The following is a 24,372-nucleotide window of genomic DNA, read 5'->3' on the forward strand; positions in this document are numbered from 1 at the left end:
AATCAGAATTTGAACTCAGGCGCTCTGTCCCCCGACTTTAATGCTCTTTATACTATAGAGTGGGGATAAATTTATATCACAAAACTATTCACTGGATTTCCTTAATACACATAGCTTATAGGCCATTTAATATTAGACTTAATTCACAAAATTCCATCCACCTTAGAGAAGGGAAGATTAATATAAACTGATACAGAAGAGAAAAGAAAACGAATACCTATAAAACATAAAGTACAAAAACCTCTAACTGAATGCTATGTAACTATGTAACTATGACTAAGCTCGGCCTCCTCAAGACGAGCTGAGACAACGTAGTTTCCTTCTTTCTTTGCAGAGGTAGAAGACTATGGGTGTGGGCTACTGCATATACTGTTAGAGTTGATTATGTTGGGTTTTCTGTTTATCTTAAAAAAAAAAAAACTTTCTGGGTAAGGTGGGGGAAATATTTGAAAAAGAAAGCAGTGTTAAAAAAAGATATCAATAAAAATAAGATTAAGAAAAAAATTCAATTTATCCAGTTTTTCAAGAAAGCCTGTATTGTATAAAGAAAGGTCTAAGTGTATTCTCTGCTGCTCTCTAGCACATTTAAAATGCCTGCCTGTCACAAGGGTCTCAGGAAAGCAAGCTAGCACTTACAGCATCCGCAGCCAGATTACAAATGAAGACAGCTTAATAATTAAGCGGTAAAGACAGAAAGCTCCTGGCAGCTTTCTCCAAAGAAATATTCTGTTATACAAAAACAGAGCCCAGCACGTTTCTTTCTCCACTTTTATTAAAATCCTGTCTTTGTGTTCCAGAATGTGGTTTACTACAAGTTACCAGGAACAACTCCTAAAGCAATCTTATTAACATTTTACAATTTCTTTCCATCCCTCTCACCAGATCAAGTCAGCAAATCACCAAAAGGGACATCTTTAGGGAGGAAAAAAAAAATCGTTTTCATATATCACAGGAAAAGCACCTTTATAAACAACTTTGAGACAGAATGAATGACATGAGTCTGATCAGATACATACAAGCAGCCAAGGAGATTCCTGACAGAAAAGAGGAACACCCACAGGAAACATAAATAGATTCCCCCCTCCCCAATGTGTGTGTGTTTATAGATTATATATATAATATATTAAAAGAAATTTGGTTTCTACTCTGAAAAATTATTCAGAGAGAGAGAAATGGTCATCCCCTATAAGGGGGGTGGGGGAAGCCCCTAAGCCTCTTTTCATTTACATGTTATTTACAAATGGTAGGCCTGGGAAATAGCCTTCCTCTTACTTTCCCCAGGGCCATCTTCTATAATATGTCCCAGAACATATTAGCTCCAGTGTTTGTAGAAAAAATAAAGGAAAGGTAACTCAGCTTTGCTCTTGGGGCTTGAAAGCTGAGGCATATGCTACCTGGAGTGTGTTGGCAGGTAAGCACCCTGACTTAACCCTGTCTATCACCAGTGTCAAAGCAAACAAAGAATCCTTGGATTAAGGATCCACAGGGTACTTGGGACTTTTAAAACCTAGCTGCTGAAGGCTTCATTTTTAAAAATAAACTCAGCTCTGGGACATTCCCCCATGATAGCTGCATTGGTTAACACAATGGTTCTCAGTTATCTCTTGGGACTGATTTGGGCCTAATGTAAACCCTGCTCCCAATCCTCAACTTCCACTTAAAGTCCTCTGATGACTTGTTTTCTCTATTTTTTCCAGGAGTGGATTGCAAGCTTGGGCTGATCCTTCCATGTAAGAAAGCTCTGAGGATGGGGCCTAGCGATAGAACATACATCCATTACCTGCTAGCCAATCTAGCTAAATTTGGAAAAGTTATCACCAGAAAATTGGCCACCAAGAGATTAATTTGGGCAGGGGGTGTTGGGGAGAGGGAGAGAAAGAGTAAATCAAAAAGACTATTATTAATGAGTGGAGAGGTCCATGTCTATGGAGAGAGTACTCACAGTGATGACACCTTGAATTTCTTTTACACCAACCCAGTTCAAACCAGCTTTCAATTTTATGAATGTGTCTGTTCTTAAAGACTGGTTCCAAAAGTACAAAAACAAAATAAGTGTCTTAGTAGGGATTTATGATAGTGTCTGGAACAGAGGGAAGGAAAATTTTAACATTTAATTTTAAATATTGACCATGCTAAAGTGTACTTCATTCAGGAGAAATAAATTACTGGAAGCAGCAGATAAAACAGGACATGTTACAAATTTGGGGGTGGAATGCTCTTTAAGACTTGGCACAGTGTTTCAATTAAAAAAAAATCTCCTCAGAATCCCCTCCCTTATTCTAAAGCTGCCCCTTTCTTCCCTGCACCACAGGCAAAAAACAAAAACCAAGACGACAAGTCAAGCCAAGATACTCCGATACCAAAGCATCAGTAGTTTCACTGAATGGCTCTGCTTATAACAGGGGACAGGTCACACACACCCATATTCGTACCACACAGTCTGCTGGTCCCCACTAGGCTCAGGAGACCCAGGGGTACTCTTTGAGCCTCCTCCTCTACTGAACTCCTCCAGTCCAGGAGAGTGAGCAGAATCGGGAGCTTTAGTCTGGCTCGTGGACATGAATCCATCATTCTGGCCTTGCCAAGAGGCCCCTTCTCCCTCCGGAAGGTGGGGTATCATGCGGACGGGAGCAATAGTAGCCACCTCCCCAGTGTGTGGTGGGGTCTTGGGTTTGGCCCTGGCCGCTGAGATAGGTATGGATGAGAAGGGCTGTCCTACCCCGGGGCTGAGGTGTTCTTGCTGCTGGGAAATGCCCGTCCCACTGCCACTCATGGAAATGGCGGGAGATGTGGAAGACTGCTGATGAGGAAGCAGTCTCTCTTCCTTTGGGGGAGCCAAGGAGAAGCGCCTTGAGTCAAACTGACGGTTACGGGAGCTGGGACCCTGAGAAGAGCCAATGATCTTGGCAGACTGGGGCCTCTCTCTGGAGAGGGTGTGCAGGCTGGAAGACGGAGGGAGCCTGAGGGTCTGGCTGCCTGGTTCCTTGCCCCCACGGGCATCTCCCCCAAGCTTCGGTGGAGATTCTTGTCTGTATCCTTCTGGCCCACTAGCACGAAGAAGGTCTGCTGAAGCCAGGCTGAAGGCTCTGCTTAGTGAAGCACTCCTACCAGCTGGGGCACTTGAGGAAGGTGGTAGTGTGGCCTGTTTAGGTCTGCCCAGTGGCAGGCTCTGGGGAGGCTGGGCCAATCTCAGGGAGCCAGGAGTACTGGCTTGGGGCTCAGGCTCTGTGTGTCTGAAGTTTGGCTTCACATACTGCCCTGGTTTGAGCAGCTTTCCCTCAGCTGTGTTGACCGCCATTTTGATGGTGGGTGCCACAAAGTTGGTGGGCATTTTCGTTCCCTCTTTCCTGACAGGGGGACCCAGTGGGCTTCCAATGGCAGGAGGATCATTGGCTTTTCTAAAGTAGTCATTCAGCAGGTCGTCCCGGCCAGTGGAAGTATCCTGGAAAAGTAGGGAGGAAAAATCAAAGTGCATGAGAATATAAAGGGATACTTTTGAAAATCCATTTTCTGTCCCAGGGTGTCACAATGGAATTCTACACATGGTCCATGGAAGGTGTTCAACAAAAAGCACACAAATGAGCCAAAGTGAATCAAAATGAATTGCCCCTGCTGTTTCTTGTGGGAAATCCTCACCTAATTAGTTGTGGTAGTGGATGAGAGGGACAATCTGCAGAATCAGACTCCATAACGGATTTAAAGAAAATCATAGAACGTTAGAGACAGAAAGAGCTATGTGAGCCAATTCTCTTATTTTTCAGAGGATGAAACTGAGAAGGAAAGTTTCTTACCCAAGATCACATAGCTAATTAGTGGCAGAGCCAGGACTAAAACCCAAATATGTGGTTACCAGTTTTAACTTCTCTTTCTCTTGTATTCAACCGGTCAAAGACTTAGAAAACCGACTGGTCTGAATTCTACTGCTTTTTGTTTGCAACCTGAAGATGTAAGTGAGCATCAAAATTACCCGGAGTTAGCAAAAGGGAAGGATGATTCATAAATTGTCTAATGAAGGATTGCTAGTACTCACCATCCTAACAGCTTCCTTTCATTTTAGTAAGGAACTACCCTGAATAGGGAAGCAGGAGAAGAGATGGAGAAAGGGGAGAAGGGGAAAGGGAGGGAAGGGAGAAAGAGGAGGGACGGAAAAGAAGAGGGAAGGAAAAGGGAAATAAAGGAAAGGGAAAAGGAGATAGGAAAAAAGACAGAATGAGAAAGTTAGAGAACCTAAAGAGATCATCGACGGGATGCATGTGAAAGAATTACATTGCGACATCCTGACTGACCAGTCTAATTGCCAATTTCTAAACACTCAAGCAGCAGCATCCATGGGCCCCCACTACCTGAGTGGCAGAACCATTTCAGCCCAATCCAGTGAACTCATCAGTGCCTTCCGTCCCTACAGAGAGGCCTTTACCACCAACCTGGTGGCAAAGGGAGAAAATATAAGGCAAGGTTTGACCACATCTTGTAGCATCTGCAGAACTTCTCAAAGCCACTACAGACAGCAGCAAGTCTTATTTGAGTTGTTTGAGGAAGACATTGGCCCCCACCCTCTCTCTCCCACATTTTCCCTTAAACCCTCCCAACCCCTGCCCTATGATCACATGACAACAAAATGAAGGCAGGTGAATTCATGCAGGATGTGAGAGTTAGACTTCAGGAGCTGATGCTGTTAGGGCTTAGCAAACCGTGAATTGTTAGTGAATGTGAGCTTCTAGAGAGGGTTTCAGCAATTTGGGGTCTACACCTTAAGAAGGAGCTTAATCTGGCTTTTATAAATGTTTTTGTGCTAAAGGTGATGAAGAAGCTATACCAATAAACAAACATTTATTAAGCACCTACTACGTGTCAGGCACTGGGACAATAAATGCAAAGGATGAAATAATTCCTACTTGTAAGGAACCTACTACGACCTGAGCTGGAGCGGGCCACAGCCATCGTGGTTAGCAAAACCTGGGATTCAGATAAATCATAGGTTTTTGGGGCTGTAAGGGCCCGTAAGAGATCAAGTCTAAACCCTTTGTTTTACAGAGAAAACAAACTTTGAGGTGATATGACTTGTCAAAAGTCACAAAGAGAAAAGGCAGAGCTTGTACTCAAATCTGGGCTCTCTTGACTTCAAGGCCAATATCCTGACAAATATAATTTTTAAAAAACCCTCTAATTAACGGGGATTATTCTCCCACCTGGCTGCCCAAGTCGACCGGAGTCCCACACTAGGACACAGCCATCCCACACCATCCTTATCCAGCAGTGAAAGCATAAGTTATTTAGGTTATTCCTCCAAGAAGTTGTGAGCATCAATGCAAATCCAGAGTGAGGCTGCCAACTGTGCCAATGAGCCTACTCGAGATGGGGTGAGTCAGGGGCCCTGGTGACAGCGGTGTTAGCACGGGGATGGGTACCCTTGGGAGACACAGGGAAGTCGTTCTCCGGCTGGCCCTGCCCACGCCTGGCCTCAGCATCTCTTCACGAATTGCAGGCCCAAGGACTGGGTCCTCCAGGCCCCGAGGCTCCAGATGTTGGAAGAAAGGAGGAGGGGAATGACAAGAAGGGTACAGTGAATCAGCTTCTAACAGAAACTGCTGCAATGAAATCATTTCAGTCTCTTTTAAGCTGTGTCGGCACTGAAAGGGAATAAGCAATGGGACAGAATGAGAATGGGACTGAAGACAGATGGTGATCATGAAAACAAATTTAGATATATGGTAACACAGGTAATGCACGATGACCAGAATGGAGGTGATCTAATTTTTAGATTATATCTTTTATATACTTTTAATACCAGTCTGGCTGTTGTTCCCAGTCACCCAGACAATTTCTGGGCTGCCTCCTCCTCCCCTCTTACCTCCCACCAATTAATTATCTTAGGAAGAACAGGCATTCCATTTTTAAAAATTTTTTTTTAACTTTTAGGCAATTGGGGTTAAGTGGCTTGCCCAGGGTCACACAGCTAGTAAGTGTCAAATGTTTGGTTTGAGGCTGGATTTGAACTCAGGCCCTCCCAACTCCAAGGCCAGTGCTCTATCCACTGCGCCACCCAGCTGCCCCCTTTTTCTTAATTTTCTTTTTTTTCTTTTTAAAGAACAGGCATTCCAAAAAGAATATAAGCTTCCTGAGGGCAGGACTATCTGTGTCTCCAGCATAGTGCCTGGCACAGAGTGGGTGCTTAAAACATACTTAGGAAGGGAAGGCTCTACAAAGTCATGTAATACATAGGACTAGAGGAGATAATACATACAAGAGTCATATTATCAGTGATTTGGGGTCAAGGACTGTTTTACAATTCTCCTAGCTGATTGTGCCTATCATGACACAATCTTGTATCTCGGGGAGGAAGGAACCTGAGAGTCTGCTGAAGCCAGAATGAAGGCTCTGCTTAGTGAAGCACTCCTACCAGCTGGGCCACTTAAGGGAGGGGGTAGCATGCCCAGTGGCAGGCTTTGGGGAGCTGGGCTAATCTTGGAGAGCCAAGAGTAGTGGCTGGGGACTGAAGTTTGGCTTCACATACTACCCTGGTTTGAGCAGCTTTCCCTCAGTATTGACCAATGGTCATCCAAACTCTGCTTGGACCCTTCTAATGATGACCCATCCACTCCAATCAGCTACCATGACGACTCTCTTTTCCCATTTACTGCTAACCTTCTAAAAAAGTTCCCTATTATTGAATTGTCTCCACTTCCTAACCATTCAACTCTCTCCTAAATTTGGCTCCCACCCCCAACACTCTACTGAAACTTCTCTTTCAAAGGTCACCAATTACGTTACTCACTGAATCTGAGATTGTGAAGTCAATACTCATCCTTTTTGACCTCTTTGCAGTTGTTGACACCCACCCACTATTCTCTCCTGTGTTGGCCTCAGGGACACCACCCTCTTGGTTTTTCTCTCCAGCTGTCCATTCTCTGTCTACTTTGATGACAAACTGCTTAATACACACTCTCCAAGGATTTGTCCTTGTCTCTCCAATCTTCTCTACACTCTCTCCCTCCCCAATCTCAAGTCACTCCAATGGCTTCAATTATCACCTCTATACAGATGACTCTCAAATCTGCACCTCCAGTACTGAATTCTCCTCTGAGCTCTATCACCATATGGTGGATGGAGATGGCCTTGAAGTGAGAAATACCATGGTTTAAGCCCCTCTCTGAGTTTTAGTTCTTTATATAATGAGCAAGGAGAAGTTGGGCTAGATGGTCTCTGTGGTTTAAATCTATTAACTTATTTCTCTAACTACTTAGAGGAAATTTCTACCTGGATGTTGAGCAGTCAACACTTACTAAGGGCTTACTATGTGCTAAGCTCTTGGGATACAAAGGTAAAAGCATATTTCTTGCTTTAGAGAAGCTTATATTCTAAACAGAAAGACAACATAAAAATATGTATACATAAGATATGGACAGTGTAAGTAAAGGCAAACTCAGAGGAGAGGCATTAGCAGTGAGGAGGATCAGGAAAGGTCTGTAGAAGGCAGGATTTGAGTTGACTCTTACAAGAAGTCAGAAAAAGCAGCGGGTAAGGAGGAAAAACAGTGGTGGTGAGGAAGTTAGCCAGTGAAAAAGCATGGAGATGGGAAATGCGAGTGTCTTGTACAAGGAACAGAAAGAAGGTCAGTTGTTGGGTCATGAAGGGGAGTGGAGGACAAGAAGCATAGGTAGATAAGGAAAGGCAGGAAGGGACCAGGTGGCTTCAAGTTTATATCTGATCCTGAAGATGAAAGGGAATCAATAGAATTTACTGAGCTTTAGGAAAAATCACTTTAGCAGCTGAAAGGAGGATGGATTGGAGGGAGATCAACCAGACAGCTATTACTGCTGCAGTCTAGGCATGAGACAATGAGGGCCTACACCAGGGTGGCAGCTACATACATGGAGAGAAAGGGAAGCATAGAAAAGATGTTGTGAAGGTAGAACTATGACAAGAGGCAACAGATTGGATAGGTGGGTGAGTGTGAGAATTGACTTCAAAGTGGTGAACCTCAATGATTGGTGTCCTTGATAGTAACAGGGAAGTCTGGAAAAGGAGGGGGTTGAGGGCATGGAGAGAAAAAGCAACAAGTTCTGTTTTGGACATGTTGAATTTGGGTTTCCATTAGCATCTCAAACTCAACAGGCTCGAGATCCAATTTATGCCCCCACACTCCAGCCCCACATTTCTGCCTCCCTCTGACTTCACTATGTCTGTTTATGACACGACCACTTGAAACCTTGAGCTTACTGTTGACTTTCCCTTCTCCGGTCACCAAGTCCTGCCAATTTAAGCTCCATAACAACTCCCAAATCTCCCCTTTATTTTTACTGCCACTCTGAGCACCTGTTGCCCACCCGGACCCTAGACTACTCCACCAGCTTCCTACCTGCCAGGGCTTCCAACCTCTCCTCATAATAAACTACCTTGCACACTGATGAGAAAATAATCTTTTTTTAAATATAGAAACCAAGTTAGCCATGATGACATCCACCGCTCTAAAACCTCCAGAGACTTCCTTTGTATGTGTGTAGCTGATGCTAGCTTTCTGGTCATCTCCTGTCACCGTCCATGGCATTCTCTTCTCCAGCCAAGCTGATCTACTCTCTGCTCTGCCTTACAACATATACCATGGAGTCTCTTACTTCTGTAACTATGCTCATGATATTCCATATACTCTCTCTTCCATCTTTTGCATTCGCTCTTATCCTTTAAACTCCAACCTGAATGCAACCTATTCCAGGCAGCCTTTGCTGAGCCCTCCTCTTCAGCAATAATTTCCTCCTTTGGATTGTTAAAAAATTGTTTTGCAATTCCTACATGCACTCATCAGGTAATAGTATATTAGTCATCTATCTCCCCCTCAGTGACTATAAAGTAAGCTCCACGAGTGAGGACCACATGGTCTCTAAAATTTGCATTTCTCCTAATGCCTAGCACAGTGTTCTGAACACAAAAGGTCTATTAAAAGGATGCTTCACAAAACAGTCCATTCAAATATTGGCTATATTATACAGTTCCTTACACTGAGCTGAAATCTGCCTTTCTACAACTTCCTACAACCACAGGCCCTAGTTTGGGTCGTCAAGGAGATACACAATATAATCCCTTTCCTGCTGGACAACCCCTGAAATATAACTATTTTCCCTCTTAAGTCTTCTCTTCTCCTGCCTAAACTGATCTGGCAGTCTTGTGCAAATGTGGTGCCTAATACTGAATGCAATGCTCTTGGGGTGGTGAAATCAGGCCAGAGTAAAGCAACATTATCATCTCCCTCATTAATAAAACAGAAGTTTCCAAAGTGGACGATTCCACCCCCTGGGGGGCACTGAAATGATTCAGGGGGCGGTAGTAGTCTCGGGTGCAATTGGGAGGGGCACTGAATAAAAATAAGGGGGCTGTGGAAGTATAAGGAAAGAAGAGAAGAGAAGAAAATTTTGTAAAACTGTTTGCACAGGTTTCATCTAGAGTTAAAGTCATAGTGATTACATTATTTTCCAAATAAACATACAAAATCCAAGTTATAACTGATCAGTGGTCAAGTACACCAACAGGTCTTAACAAGCAAGTGGTGGCAGGCGAGTATGTCATGTGTTGTTGGGCATGTAATGACTTTTTTACAATACAATACTATACGGTTACATGACAAAATATTGTATCATCAAAACTGCAATGCAGGAAAACCCCCACAAATTTACAATAAATTATTAAATTTAAGATGTGTCATTTAAAAAATATCTTATTTTTTTTTGAAATGATGAAATTTAAGAAAAAACCATTAAAGCATTAAAGAAAGTATATTTCCAGGGAGGCACTGAGTAATTTTCTTTTGAAATGGGGGTGGTAGGCCAAATAAGTTTGGGAACCTCTATTATAAACCATATACTTCTAATTGGTGTACCCTGAGATTGCATTACTTAAGTTTTCCTCCAATGAATGCCTCATTATGTTGTGGAAGTGATCCTACCACAAGCACAAGCTTGGATAGGTCCTACCAACTTGGGAACCCTGAATATGGGACTGATGATGTACTAAAAATCTGTTGCCTCAGACAAGCCTAGTTATGTTTATTGAGGCCAAGAATATTTTTCAGTCATAGCAACTCAGTGTCTACTAAGGCATGTAAGCATTTCAGTCTACACTGTGAGGAAAGAATGGGGTACCCCTACTGATGAAATTAAGGATCCCTGAAGAATTATTATACATAATAGGACATCCAGTTTTGGTTTCTCTGCTACTCTATCTACCTTATTAGAGCAGATAATCAAAAATTAATCATACTATTAGTAAGCCCTAACCAATCAACAATCCAGCACTTATTAAGCATGTACTATTTTCCTGGCTACTGTGTTAACTGCTAGGGGTACACTTACAAAAATACAAAGAATGAAACAATCCCTACTCATAACGAACTTACATTCTAGTGGGTAAGACAAGTATATAGAAAGATATAAACAACATAAACATAAAGTTATTAAATACATATATGCATGTACACATAAATTAGACAAAGGCAAAGTACTATGGGAGGGAAGATACTAGCAGTTGGGGGGATCAAGAAAGGCACAATGAAGAAGATGTGATTGAGATATTTCCCGAGGAGAGGGAAGGACTCTAAAAAATCTAAGTAAGGCTGAGATTCTTAAGAGCCTAGCCAAAGGCTCTGATTCCTTAAGAACCTAGTCAATAGCTCACAAATGTTTAGATTCCTTAAGAGTCTGGCCAATATGGCGGATCTTTAATGAATCTTGTCTTTGGCTGGAAAAAAAAAAAAGCGTAAGTAAGGAAAGAATGCATTACAGGCATAAGAGACAACCAGTGCAAAGTAGACAGGAGACAGAGCACCACGAGTGAGGAACAGAGAGGTCACCTTGGCTGAGTGATAGCACATAGGAGGAGGGATATTAATGTTCAGTGAGGCTGGAATAGAAGCTACAGTCAGGGTGTGCTGGGTTTTGAAGGCTAAGCAGAAGAATTTATATTTTATTTTTGAGGCAAGAAGAAGCTACTGGAGTTGGTTAAGTAGAGAAGACACACAGTCAGATCTGAGCTTAAAGAAAATTACTTTTGTAGCAATGAATCGCATAGACCAGAGTGGTGAGAGGTTTGAGACATGGAGACCAATTTAGGGGGTTATTGGAATAATCTAGGTAAGAGGTAATGACGGCCTGAACTAAGGTTTGGGTACAAGAGATGTTGTGGAGGAAGAAATAGCAATATTGGGCAACTGATTTGATATGTGGGGTGACGATGTGGAGTTCAGCATAACACCAAGGTTATAAATCTGAGACATTTGAAGGATGATGGTGCCTCCAACAGAAAAAGGGAGGTTCACAAGAAAGGAAAATTTGGGCAAAAGATAATGAATTTATTAGGTCATTATTAATGAGTTTAATAGGTCTCTGGCACATCCAGTTCAAAATCCAATAGACAATTAGTAAGAGGGATACTGGGGTTGGATATGTAGATCTGAGAGTCATCATACAGGACAATTAAACCCATGAAGTTATTAACCAGGTTACGAAGAGAGAATACAGAGGGAAAAGAGGGTCCAGGACAAAATCTTTGGGAACAGCAACAGTTAGGGGTTGTAGTGTGTATGCTGATCCAATGATGGAGATTGAGGATTGATCACAAAGGTAAGAAGAAAGAAGCATCATGAAAACCCACAGAGGAGAAAGTATCCAGGAGGAAAGCGTAGTCAACAGTGTTGAATGCAACAGATACTACTGAGAAGGACTAGAAATGAGAAAAAATAAAAGACAACCATATTTGGCAATTAAAAAGATCACTGGTAACTCCAGAGAAAGTAGTTTCTGTTGAGTGATCAGGGTGAAAGCCAGACTGCAAACGGTTGAAGAGTGAGGGAGAAGAGTAGAAGCAGAGGCAGCTGGGGTAGACAGCTTTTTCTAGATTAGACAGAAAAGGGAGGAAAGATATACCTTGAAGGTATGGTATACTCCAGGGGTGGGGAAGCTGTGGCCACATGAGGCCTTCTCGGTCCCTGGGTGCAGTACAAGTTTGATAAAACAAATCCTTTTATCAAGGGGATTTGTTCTGTGGCGTTTGGATTCAGTCAAAGGGCCGCACTTGAGGAACTAGAGGCCACATGTGGCTCCAGGCTGCAGGTTTCCCATCCCTGGTACAGTCCAACAACTGTAACTTGGAAAAGAAGAGCTCTCTTAACCATCAAAGGCATTATGTTACACCAGGTAACTAGAATGACACAACACTAGTTGAAAAAGACCCATGATCTCATCTGTATCCCCAGCACAGAGCCTGTCACACAGCAGGCAGTTAATAAATGTGTACTGTTTGCATTTTATCTTCATGAATAAGAACTCATACCTGTGTAAGACTTTAAGCGCTTTCTCTGAAAGAACCAAGTAACATTCTCCCCATTTTACAGATGAGGAAGCCAAGCAAAGTCTGAATGACTGTTTGAAGGTCATGCAATGAGCGTCAGAGCTTGGGAGTCAGGAGAGACATAGCCCTGGCACTAATTGCCTACCACTCCACTGTTACCTGACTGAAAAAAGGCACTGAAAAGGTGTGATGAGGCATCCCTGGATCAACAACTCAGGTGGTATTTTGGTCGTAAGGTTGCTTTGGAATATCTATAATATGAAGCCTGGTGCCACCAGGGCACCCCACGGAAAATGGTCTGGGACATTCTGTTGTTTGGGGCAATGATGTTCCCTTTCTTCTGAGAGGCTCAAAGGAGTTTGCAAACATCATCTTCATCATAATTAGCAGCAGCTAACATTTATCTAGTGCTTTAAGGTTTACATAGCACTTTAGAAATATTATCTCATTTGATCCTCAAAACAACCTTGGGAGGTAGGTACTAGTATTACCTCCATTTTACCAATAAAGAAATTGAGGCAGAGATTAAGTGATTTGCCCAAGGTCATGCAGCCAGTAATTGTCTGAGGTTAGATCGGAACCGGGGTCTTCCAGGTCCAGCATTTTATCTACGGTACCATGGAGCTACCCCTATCCATTGGTGTTACCAGTTCAATTCACAACTGGGAAAACTGATGCCCCCAAATTAATGAATTATTCCTCATCATATATCAACCACCACTGGGTCTTTATCCAGAGCCCTGCCCATAGGACCATGCTACTGTCCCTCCTGCATACCGGTACACCTCTTTCCCCAGCTGAAAACCAAAGCTGCTTATTCACTAGCAACACCTAACTTACATTGGAGGGAGATCCCCTGTTGCTCTCTTCCAAAAACTCTTCCAAAGTCACCATCTCACTGCCTGGAGAAGCAGAGTTTTGCCTGACGGCATGAGGCTGGCCAGGATTACTCTTCTGCAGAGACTCCTGTGGAATGGACCCATTCCAGGGTGGGGGATGCTCTTGTCGGCTCATGGACAGGGCTGAACGACCAAAGGCAACGTCTCGAGGCAAAGTGGCCACATCCCTACTGGGGACCAGGTCTTCATTCCCAAGGCTCTCCGATCTGCCGTGGATACGATCAGAAGAACCTGAATTGGGGTGGCAGTCAGATGGTCTATTAGTATTTATTTATGCGATTTACTATATGCTAGGCAACGTGATGAGTCCTGGGAATACAAAAGAGGGCAGAAACAGTCCCGGCCCTCAAGGAGCTCACATTTTAACCGAAGGAGGAAGAGTATGGAGAGAACACCACATTGCACATATGTGTTCCTGTCTTCAATGGACAACTTATTTCATAAGTTGATTTTGAACAGATATTAAAAGGAATATAGTACCTTACTGATCTTAATACGATTTAGATTTTAAAGATTTTATAAACTAGATTTTAAAGGACAATTTGGAATTTTCAGAAGGAATGGATTTGAAACTTTCACTAGAAATTAAGAAGAAAAAAGCAAGATAACTGAAAGTAAACCTTTACTGATGCCTTCCCGCGTGCAGGCCACGTTTGGGCTTCTGAGAGTGCTGGTAGATGTTAGGAAGCAGGAAAGGCCTCTGGGCAGACCTGCCAATGACAGACTGTGGCTGCCAACCAAAGAAGGACTTTTTTTTAAGTCACAGAGACTTATGAGATTTTCTCTTAAGATACAAAGGGTGATACACACCAGAGATTGGAGATCTTCTCAGTACTGGAGTACAATACAATTGAAAGATTGCTTAAAAAGTTAAATTGTCCCTACATATAAAAGGGTGTGGTGTGCTTAAAGCCTCCCACACTGGCATTTGATCATTCAATCCTAGACCTGATTAGATAGAGGGATATGGAGACAGGAAGACCTGGGTTCAAATTCTACCTCAGACACTTACTAGCTGTATGATCCTGGGCAAGTCTGTCCTACCAATCCGTGCCTCAGTTTCCTCATCTGCAAAATGAAAGGGTTGGACTTGACGGTCTCTAAGGTCCCTCCCAATTATAATACTAGTAGTAATAACTAGTATTTATTTAGCACTTTAAGGTTTTGCAAAACGCTTTATAAACTTTATCTCATTTGATTCTCACAACAACCCTGAGAGGTAGGTACTATTATTAACCCTATTTTACAGATGAAGAAACTGAAGCAGAAAGAGGTTAAGTGACTTGTCCAGGGTCACACAGCTAGTAAATGTGTAAGGGAGGATTTGAACTCAGGTTTTCCTGACTCCAGGCCTAGTGCTCTATCCACTGCACCACCTGTTTCTGTGATTTCATTTATGGATTTTTTAGCTACTTTTCTTCCTGGCTATTCTCACTTTCCCTGAGTTAATCATTTCACAGCAAATTAACCCGCCCTAAGGAAAGGAAAAATGGTAGGTGTAAATTCAATTCATCTCATTTCTCCTCTGCACAGCTTTTAGGTACACACAATAGACTCAAATGGAATTTATGGCACATTGGTGGATTTTGTTATTAGTGAAATCCCTGGTCGTTATTAAAACAAACAACTTAGATAAAATAAAAGCTAACCTTATAAAACAGTAATGGATGGCTCTTCCTTATTCAAAGAGATTTCCTATAGAGTTCCTTTAATAAAATGAGCTCATCTAGTACATTTAAAAAAACGATTTTTATTTACAAAAAGTATTACTTCAATACAGCTCTTTTCAGAAACACACCTATCCGGACAAGCAAGAGAACACCAGGACTTTTCAATGGTTCCTAATTCACTATTTTACCATTTCTTTTTATTTAATGGTGGCATTGGACTTAGGTTTTTTTTTTAAGTATACTTGTCTTCTAAAATAATAGAAGCTTTGCCTAAATTGGTTTAAATTAGAACTTCATAAAATCAATTTCTATTATCTAGCACTCCATTATTAAATAGGATCTTAACTTTAAATATAATTTCATATTTAATTAAATAATATCACTATTGCTTAAAAGTTAAATTATATCTAATAAATATGCAATATAATTACGTATTAAATATATATTTAATATATTTAATTATATAACATTCCACATACACTATTGCTATTATTTAATATTAATAATTATATTTACTAATAAGTAGTATAATTACATATTATATTAGCCTAATATTAAAATTATCACAAATCTAATAATGAATGAAACAAGTAACTATTAAATGCCTAATTATGTGCCAGGTACTGTGATAAGCATTTTACAAATATTATACCATCTGATCTTCAGCCTTGGAGGTACATGAGATTATTATCCCTATTTTACAGATGAGGAAACTGAGATAAACAGCACTTAAGTAACTTGCCCCAGGGTCACACAACCAGTCATCACCTGGGCCTGTATCTGAACCCAGTTCTTCCCCGACTCCAGGCCCAGCACTCTATCAACTGTATCATCTAGTCCAATCTTCCCATTTTACAGATTAGAAAACTGAGGCCCAGAGAGATTAAATAATTTGACAAACCCTCTGGAAGACACTATCATCTAAGAGTTGGCATTAGTCACTGCTCCTTTGTGCAGACTTTTAGCCTGAAGAACCCAGCAGGAACAGAACCATGGTGCTTACCTTTTAGGTTAAGGGGCGAGCTGTTGCCTGATGCAGTCCTGCTGCTCTCTAAGCTATGGGGCCGGGACACTGAAAGAGAACAGCAATATTTTTTTAAAGAGTGCATGACCAGGTGCAGTCCAGACAGAAAGACAACTGGTTTCCATCAGCTCCGCTCCGTTTCTGGAAATGCTACGGATAGGGCAGGACATTTGGCATTTTTTGAGATACAGTTGTTCTATCTTTACCAGCAGACCACAGGGCAGAAGGCAGGGGAATAGAGAAGGTTTCTCTGAAGGAGTGACATTCCAGGGTAGTTGGGCTCTAAAGCATGGGTATTAACTTCAACAGGTGGTGTCAGGGAAGAAAGGTGTGAAGAGGGATGGAAATCCCAGGGATTATTTACTGTGAAGAGCTCAGGATCACACATCGGTTTAGCTAAAATGGCATCCATTCCTGTTGTTCCTAACACAGAACACCCCATCTCCTGCCTCCATGTTTTTGCACTGGCTGTTCCCCATGCCTGGAATGTGCTCCCTCCCCCTTCACTTCTCCCTGGCAGAATCTCCCAAAGCTCAGCTGAAACGAAATTTCCTATATCGTGACTTTCTTAGCATCTATCCCCCAGTTGCTGGTGCCTGCCCCAAATTATGTTGTATTTTTTTTTGTATAAATCAATCAAGCATGTATTAAGCACCTATGGTGTCCTGGGCACTAGGCATACTTTCTGCCTTTGTCTCCTCCAATCAGCAGGTCCTCTCTTTGAGAGCAGGAAATGTCTCAATTTTCCACTGTTTTCCTTTACTACAATGACTGGCACCTTACTACCAAGTAAGTACTTAATAAAAGCTTTCCCATTCCATTCCTGCCACACCTTTTGCCAGTACTGAGGGCAAACCCTTATTCTTAAATAAGCTGGAGAATGACTGGCAGCTCCCACAGTGCCTCTTTCCTCAACACTCAATGTCAGACTATGCTACAATCCAAACGGGACTCCTCCAATCCAGGGACTCCCATGTCCCTGGAACAGGCCCTGAGCTCTCCTGCCCCAGCTATTCCACCAGTTTGAATTAATACCCATCCTTCAGATCCTCCCCAGAGGTCATTTCTTTGAAGAAACCTTCCTTCCTTAGACCTCACAGGGTACTTTGCTTATACCCAGAGGTCTGCTGGTAAAGATTAACAACTGACTCCACGCCCCCCCCCAAATAATCTCAATTATTGATATTTTCTCTATCACTTTTCTATGTCTAGACAATCAGCAGAGCAATGGGTCAAGCCCTGGATTTGTAGGTTTGCTGATTTATGAGGTGCCAATTTTTAGCTCATGCTGAAAATCAAAACGATTGTTTCTCATAAGCTGGCTCCAACACATCCCTGCTTATATCTTCCTACATGTACTGGTCTGGTAATAGAGTCATTAGCATATAAGTCACATCCCTTTGACTGCACAGCTAGCTCATACCTAATGGATGTCCTTAACAGAAGTCAGTCAGAGGAAACGCAACTTATAATTGTATTTCTTCAGCCTGTTCATTTCATTTGCTTCTGACTTCTACTTGATTAAAGAGGACAACCCAGCTTCCAGCCTAACAAAAATAGAAAACTGCCCATCTGACTCTTTCATGTGTTTCTATAAAGATTTCAGAATGGTAAGGGATCAGATAAGACAGGGTCCTTTGCAAAGAAACTACCCTCAGAAATGAGATTAATAATATTATTAATAATGATAACAATAAAAACAATATTAAGCATGATATAGCGCCTAGAGAGGCAGCCGCAAAGCCAAGAAGACCTGAGTTCAAGTTCTGCCTGACAGAGACTGGTTATACAACCTGAGTAATAAGTCATTTAACCTTACAATGCTCTAGGCAAGTCCCTGAGACTAGAGAAGGTGTGGACTTGAATTGGTAAAGGGAGTTTCCTCATCAGAGAGGCTTCTATGGGAATGAAATCACAGGTATAGCCCCAGTCCAACGAGAGAGAGAGAGAGAGAGAGAGAGAGAGAGAGAGAGAGAAAGGTAGACAGACAGACAGAGAGAGAGAGAGACAGAGACAGAGATAGAGAGAGAGGAAGAGAGACAGAGAAAGAGGGAGAGAGACAGAGGCAGAGAGAGAGAGAGAGAGAAAGGGAGAGAGGAGGGAGACAAATAGATATATACACATATATACACACATACACAAATATTATAGACATACATACACACACACACATATATATACATACATATCTCATCTAGCAGGGAGAAGGGAGAGAAGGAAGACAGAGGGAAGGAGGTAGGGAGAGGGAGATGGAGGAGAGAGGGAGAGGAGGAGAGAAGGGAAGAAATGGGGAGGGGAGGGGAGAGAGAGAGAGAGAGAGAGAACACCACACTTTAAGGCCTACATGGAGCTCTGCATACATTATCTTATTTTAAGAACACAACCCTCCTCTGTGAAGTAGTTGCAGTCTTCCAAATGACTGGAGCTTCAATTAGAAGCCAGGAGGAATATAAGTGAAGTGAGTTTCCTTCCCCAAGGGCATATGCCCACTTCTACTGAGCGTCCCAAACTGGACACCATACTAGACACAAAAAACAAGAAATGGCCGGTTCTTAGGAAAACTGGACAACAGACATCTCACCCCACTATCAGAATGCAAGTTTCTTGAGGGAAGGCTTTTTTTTTGTGGGGGGAGGGTCTTTCTATGCCTAGCACCTAACACACATAGTACCTTTCATATCATAAAGGCTTAATGAATGTTTATTTAACTGGGTGCTTGTGGGGGATACATTTCTAAAATGAGACACTTTCCTAGCCAAATGACATAATGTGGCCTACTTACCATGCTGCCTGTGGTTTGTGAACTCTAGATCTGGGCTTGGCTCACAAAGGTTATCATCAGAATTATAACCTAAGGTGGAAAAAAATGCAAATTATCAGAATAATTCATATCCACAGACCTGAAGCCCCACCACTTTAAAAATCTTGGGCAGGACTGGGAGAGAGAAGTAAAGACAGATAGAAAAGGGAAGCTAGTCAGTGGCTTTTTGGCATCAAAATCTCACCTCAGAGACCTCTGTCTGCTACCATTTAGCGCCTCCACATTGCCTAATGAATTAAGCAGAAACTCCTGATCCCTGCCTTCATGTTTCTATCCTCACGATGTCTCCAATATACCTTTCCAGTTTTACCTCTTATTATGACCAACTGAAATAACACATGCAAAGCACTTATTACTCTCCTTCACATATTCCTGTATTTTCACACACAAGATTACTCTCTGTCCCCTAGTTTCATGCTGGATTCTCTCAGTTCTGTGCTCTTACTCCCAATGTCTCCAATGCATGTCTTTGGAACAGGTCTCCTTTCTTCTACTAAAATTCCTTCCTGCCTTCCTTTAAGGAAATTCAAATTCAAATTCCCTAGAGCACTTTGCAAGGTGGTGAAATGGGTAGAGGGGCCAGACCTGAATTCAAATCTGACCTCAGACACTAATTAGGTGTGGGACTCTGGGCAAGTCACTTCACCTCTGTTTGCCTCAGTCTCTTCATCTGTAAAATGGGGATATTCAAGGCACCTACTTCCCTGGGTTACTGTGAGGATCAAATGAGATAACAATTGTAACTGGCACTAGCACTATCTAAATATGTGAATTCTTCTGTCCCCAGCCTTTGACCAAAAAGCTTATTGAATATATTTTTATTTATTTTGCTATTTCCCAATTTACAGATAAGAATTTTTTTTAACATTCGTTTAAAAAAATTTTGAGTTCCAAATTCTCCCTCCCCCAGTCTATTTTTGTTTCCCCAGGAACTTACAAACAGCAAGAGTTTACTACATGCTTGTTGAAGGAATGAATGAGAGCTCTGTTCAGTGCCCTCTAACTCTAGTGGGATCCATTCTCAGGGCTGTTTCCAGGACAGGAAGCCATGTTGCCTTTTTTCTCTACTTTTCCCTCTAGGAACCCACTGACTTACTTCTCCATTCAAGTCTAGGCCTTTCTTTTCTATTTACCTCTATAACCTTTAACAGGGCTTATTTCCCTCTGAAACAAGATGGATACTCTGGGTGCTCTGGAGAAAACTGGTCTAAGGATAAAATAAAAGAAGTTTAATATTTAAACCACTGAGTCATGCTTTTTGGCATCAAAGCCAGACCAAAAGGAGGTCACCCTGAAGGTAATTAATTAGTCTTTCTCCACCCTGGACTTTTACTTATTTCCCTTGGAGTAGGGAGAGAGTAGAGGGAGCAGGGAAACTGGAAAGGCTCACCAGAATCTTTAATTAACAAAAATCTATCAACTTGGTACACATCCCCCTTTTTCCCCAATTTAAAAAAAAATTTTAATCTATTTTATTTTGCTAAATATCTCCCAATTCCATAAGAAATTTTTTAACCCTGATTTTAAAAACTTTTTGTTCTAAATTCTCTCCCTCCTAACCTTCCTTCACCCCTTGAGAAGACAAGCAATATATTATCAATTATACATGGGTCCACATTTCCTTTTTTTTCCCCACTTAAAAAAATTTAAATATATATTTTGCTAAATATTTTCCAATTACATAAAAAACTTTTGAACGTTCATTTTTAAACAATTTTGAATTCCAAATTCTCTCCTGCCCATTCCCCCGCCCTTGAGAAAACAAGCAACATATTATTGATTATGCATGGGTCCACATTTCTTGACAGGGGGAGGGATACAGCCTATGATTTCAATGACATGGTGAACTCCTGGATGAAGAAACCACCTCTGTCAACGTAGGCATATCAGTGCCTTTTCTGCAAGATAAAGATCAAGAAATCTGCCCAGGGTATTGCAGTTAAATGACTTGATCACTTAGATCACACTGCCAGTATGTGTCAGAGGTAGAATTTGAACCCAGATCTTCCTGGCTCTGAGGCTAGTTCTCAGGTGGCAAGAGTGCTGGACCAGAGTCAGGAAGGTCTGAGTTCAAATTCAGCCTCAGACACTTACTAGCTCTGTGACCCTAGGCAAGTCACTTAATCTGTTTCCCTCAGTATTCCCATTTGTAAAACAGGGACAACGATAGCACCTGCTTCTGAGGGTTGTTTTGAGAATAAAATGAGACATTTGTAAAGGCCTTTGCACAACTTAAAGCATTGTATGAATGCTAGCTATCATAATTATAATAAAATGAGATACTTGTAAACTGTTTTGCAAAGCTTAAAGCATTATATAAATGATAACTATAATTATTAAATTATTATTTATTCACCATACCCCCACGGTCTCTCGTGTACTAACACATATTATATATAACATATAATAATAATATGTATATTATACAATATAATATATACATACATACATACATATATATATATAATATGTATATTATACAATATACACAAAGCGAAAACAAAGTAGTTTGGGGATGGAGTCACTAGCATTTGCCAGGACCAAGAATGGCTTCATGGAGAGGTGAAATGATTTGTCTAAGTCTTTATAGCTTATTAGTGGCAAAGCTGGGCCAAGAAACCAGCTGGTCAAAGAGAGCTGACCGGAAACACATAGCTATAGCTCGTCTATCAGTACCTGTCTGCCTTCTGTAACGGGCTTCCAAACAATGGAAGGTCAAGAGGAAAAAAACTGAACCTTTTTCAATTATCAAATAAGGTAATATATGTAAAGTACACTGTAAACTTTAAAAGCACTATATAATTGCTAGCTATTAATATTATTACTAGCTTCTCTTCTGTCTCTATACTATTTTACTTGGTGACCTCATCAGCTCCCATGGATTTAATTACCATCTCTATGGAGATGATTCTCAAATCTACCTACCTGCCCAAATCTCTCTGCGGACCTCCAATCTCGAATCTCCAACTGCCTTTCAGACATCTCAAACTAGGTGTCCAACAGACACCTTAAACTCATTATCTTTCCCCCAAACCCTCCCACACCCACTCCCACCTTGGGAAGGCAATAACATCCTCCTAGTTAGTTCCTCTGGCTCATAACCCAGGAATCATCCTGGATTCCCCATTCTCTCTCACTCCCCCATCTGCAAGATGCTGCCAAAGTCTGCTGCTTTCACCCCTGTGGCATCTCTCAAATATGCCCCCTTCTCCATTCTGACACTGGCACCACTCTCGGGGTGCCCTTTGTGACCTAGCTCCCTCCTGCCTTTCCAGTCTTCTTCCCTATACTCTTTAATCCAGGGACACTGCCCTCCTTGCTCTTCCACGGACACTCTTGATCTCTCCGTTCCTGGAATTTTCTCTGGCTGTCTCCTATGCCTGGAATACTCCCCTTTCTCTGCTCTAACTACTTACCTCCCTGGCTTCCTTTAAGTCCCAATTAAAATCCTTCTATAAGAAGCCTTCCTTAAACCTTCTTAAATTCATCTCTTCCCCTCTTTTAACTATTTCCTATTTATCCTGTACATAGCTTGCTTTCTATATATTTGTTTGCATGCTGTCTCCCACAATTAGACTATAAAATCCTTGAGGGCAGGGGCTGTCTTTTGTCTCTTTTTATATCCTCAGTGCTTAGCATAGTGCCTGGCACATAGCGGGCACTTAAAAATGTTTATTGAATTGAAATACCATTATTTGAAATGCTGCTGCTCCATTAAGAACATGCTAAGGGAAATGCTGTTAGCCAGGGGAGAAGGGAACTGCTTAGTAAACTAAACTCTGTAAGATTAGCTCATAACAGCAAAGAACCATCAGGAAATGAAATGCTGCAAATTAATTCCCATTTTGTTTCGAAAAGATGGGAAAAAGTCCTCTTCTTAAAACCAGCTAGGCACCAGTCCAATTCTAATTTGGCAAAAATTCATGACTTCCCCTACAAAACAAAGGTTTATCTTCCACACTAACAAAAATTCTACGTGCATACATGTATAATGTATTCTGGATACTTAAAAGCTCAGTTACTTGAAGAATCAATGTTGGGGAAACAGAACAGTTCGAGTTCTAACTGGATCTGACTGTGGTGCACAGTTCCAAGAGTAGGAATCACTTCAATATCCTCTCCCAACAGCATTTTGTAAATGACAATGGATCAGGCCTGGCCTGATGGGGTCAAGCCATAAGCCACTCCAAGAACATAGCTCCATCATAGTTGAAACAGATAATTAGGTGGTAGGTCAGCCCAGAACAATGAGCCTTGAGGGAAAGGCTCCAGCTCTGTAGGAAGCAAAATTATTTTCTGAAACAGTCCCTGGTTCTGAGATGAATTAGGATTTGAAAGCTGTCCTCCCAAAAGTGGACACTGATACACTGAGCTACAAATGTTTGCCTCAGTGGTATTTCACAGAAAGAGGACAAAGATACATATCTTATATTTTTCACTTACTACCCATAATCAAGGGGTGCCTAGGTGATACAGTACATAGAGGACCAGGCCTAGAGTCAGGAAGATAGGAGTTCAAATCCAGCCTCAGATACTTACTAGCTGTGTGACCCTGGGCAAGTCACTTAACCTGATCTGCCTCAGTTTCCTCATCTGTAAAATGAACTGGAGAAGGACATGGCAAATCACTCCAGTATCTTTGCCAAGAAAACCCTAAATGGGGTCATGAAGAGTCCAACATGACTGAAACAACTAAACAACAATAACAACCTATAATCAATTCAATAAACATTTAATTAAGTGCCTACACAGTGCTAAGTGGCCTTGAGGATAAAATTTCCCTGATTTGGGCCTCAGTCCACATGTGAAAAAGTCCATATCAGGGGTTCTTTACTTGGGATCCATGGAGAAATTCTAGGCAGTGGCCCTGTAAACAAGTAAAAACTATAAATTTTTATTTTCACTAACCTCTAACAGAAACGTAGCACTTCCTTCAATTATTTAAAAACATTATTCTGAGAAGGGCAAAAAAGTGGCACATGATCTCCAAAGGCCTTTCTAGCTATCTCTTGATCTTATGCCAAGACCATTTACATATAATTTCCAGTACTCAAGTATTTTGCTTTGCCACATTTTCCCATTAGGAATTTCAAAAGATTGCTTTGAATCACATCCTCATTTCAGCCTGCTCACCACCCTGGGAATTTTCTATTCTCCAACAAGCTAAGTAATCCTGAGCAAACTGCAAACAGTTTACTTGAGATCATCTGGCTTGTCAATGGGTAGGGATTGTTTCATTCTTTGTACTTGTACTTGGATTTGTTCAGTTGTTTCAGCCCTGTCTGACTCTTCGTGACCCCATTTGGGTTTGTCTTGGCAGAGACACTGGAGTGATTTGCCATGTCTTTCTCCAGCTCATTTTACAGATGAGGAAACTGAGACAAACAGGGTTAAATGACTTGCCCAAGATCACCCAGCCAGGTTTGAACTCAGGAAGATGAGTCTTCTTGACCTCAGGCCCAGCACTCAATCCACTGTGCCACCTAGCCGCTCCTACCTATATTTATAGTATATTGCTTAGCACATAGTAGGTGCTTAATAAATACTTGGTAAACGGATTCACCCTAGGCCCCAGCAGCCTCCCTCCCAAAACTACTTTTTATTCATTTTGTATATGGTTAT

At 41.7% G+C, this 24,372-nt stretch overlaps 1 protein-coding gene across 4 annotated transcripts in view; it reads right to left on the bottom strand.

Moving 5' to 3' along the window:
* Positions 1–754: 754 nt before the first annotated feature.
* CCDC88C (coiled-coil domain containing 88C) overlaps positions 755–24,372 on the bottom strand; it is a 126,426-nt gene continuing 102,808 nt past the window's right edge. Inside the window, exons 24-28 of one of the 4 annotated variants that reach the window (XM_027869910.1) lie at positions 18,712–18,780; positions 15,909–15,977; positions 13,177–13,466; positions 5,409–5,630; positions 755–3,442 (exon numbers count right to left, since the gene is read on the bottom strand). In XM_027869910.1, the coding sequence (XP_027725711.1) occupies positions 2,411–3,442; positions 5,409–5,630; positions 13,177–13,466; positions 15,909–15,977; positions 18,712–18,780 (1,682 nt within the window). In that variant the 3' untranslated portion in view covers positions 755–2,410. Of the gene's footprint in view, positions 3,443–4,203; positions 4,425–5,350; positions 5,631–13,176; positions 13,467–15,908; positions 15,978–18,711; positions 18,781–24,372 lie in introns of those variants that run through there. The other 3 variants (XM_027869912.1, XM_027869913.1, XM_027869911.1) reach the window with 3 other exon arrangements.

This window comes from Vombatus ursinus, unplaced genomic scaffold (genome assembly GCF_900497805.2).
Source record: "Vombatus ursinus unplaced genomic scaffold, bare-nosed wombat genome assembly UNPS02014794.1, whole genome shotgun sequence".
Classification (NCBI taxonomy): domain Eukaryota; kingdom Metazoa; phylum Chordata; class Mammalia; order Diprotodontia; family Vombatidae; genus Vombatus; species Vombatus ursinus.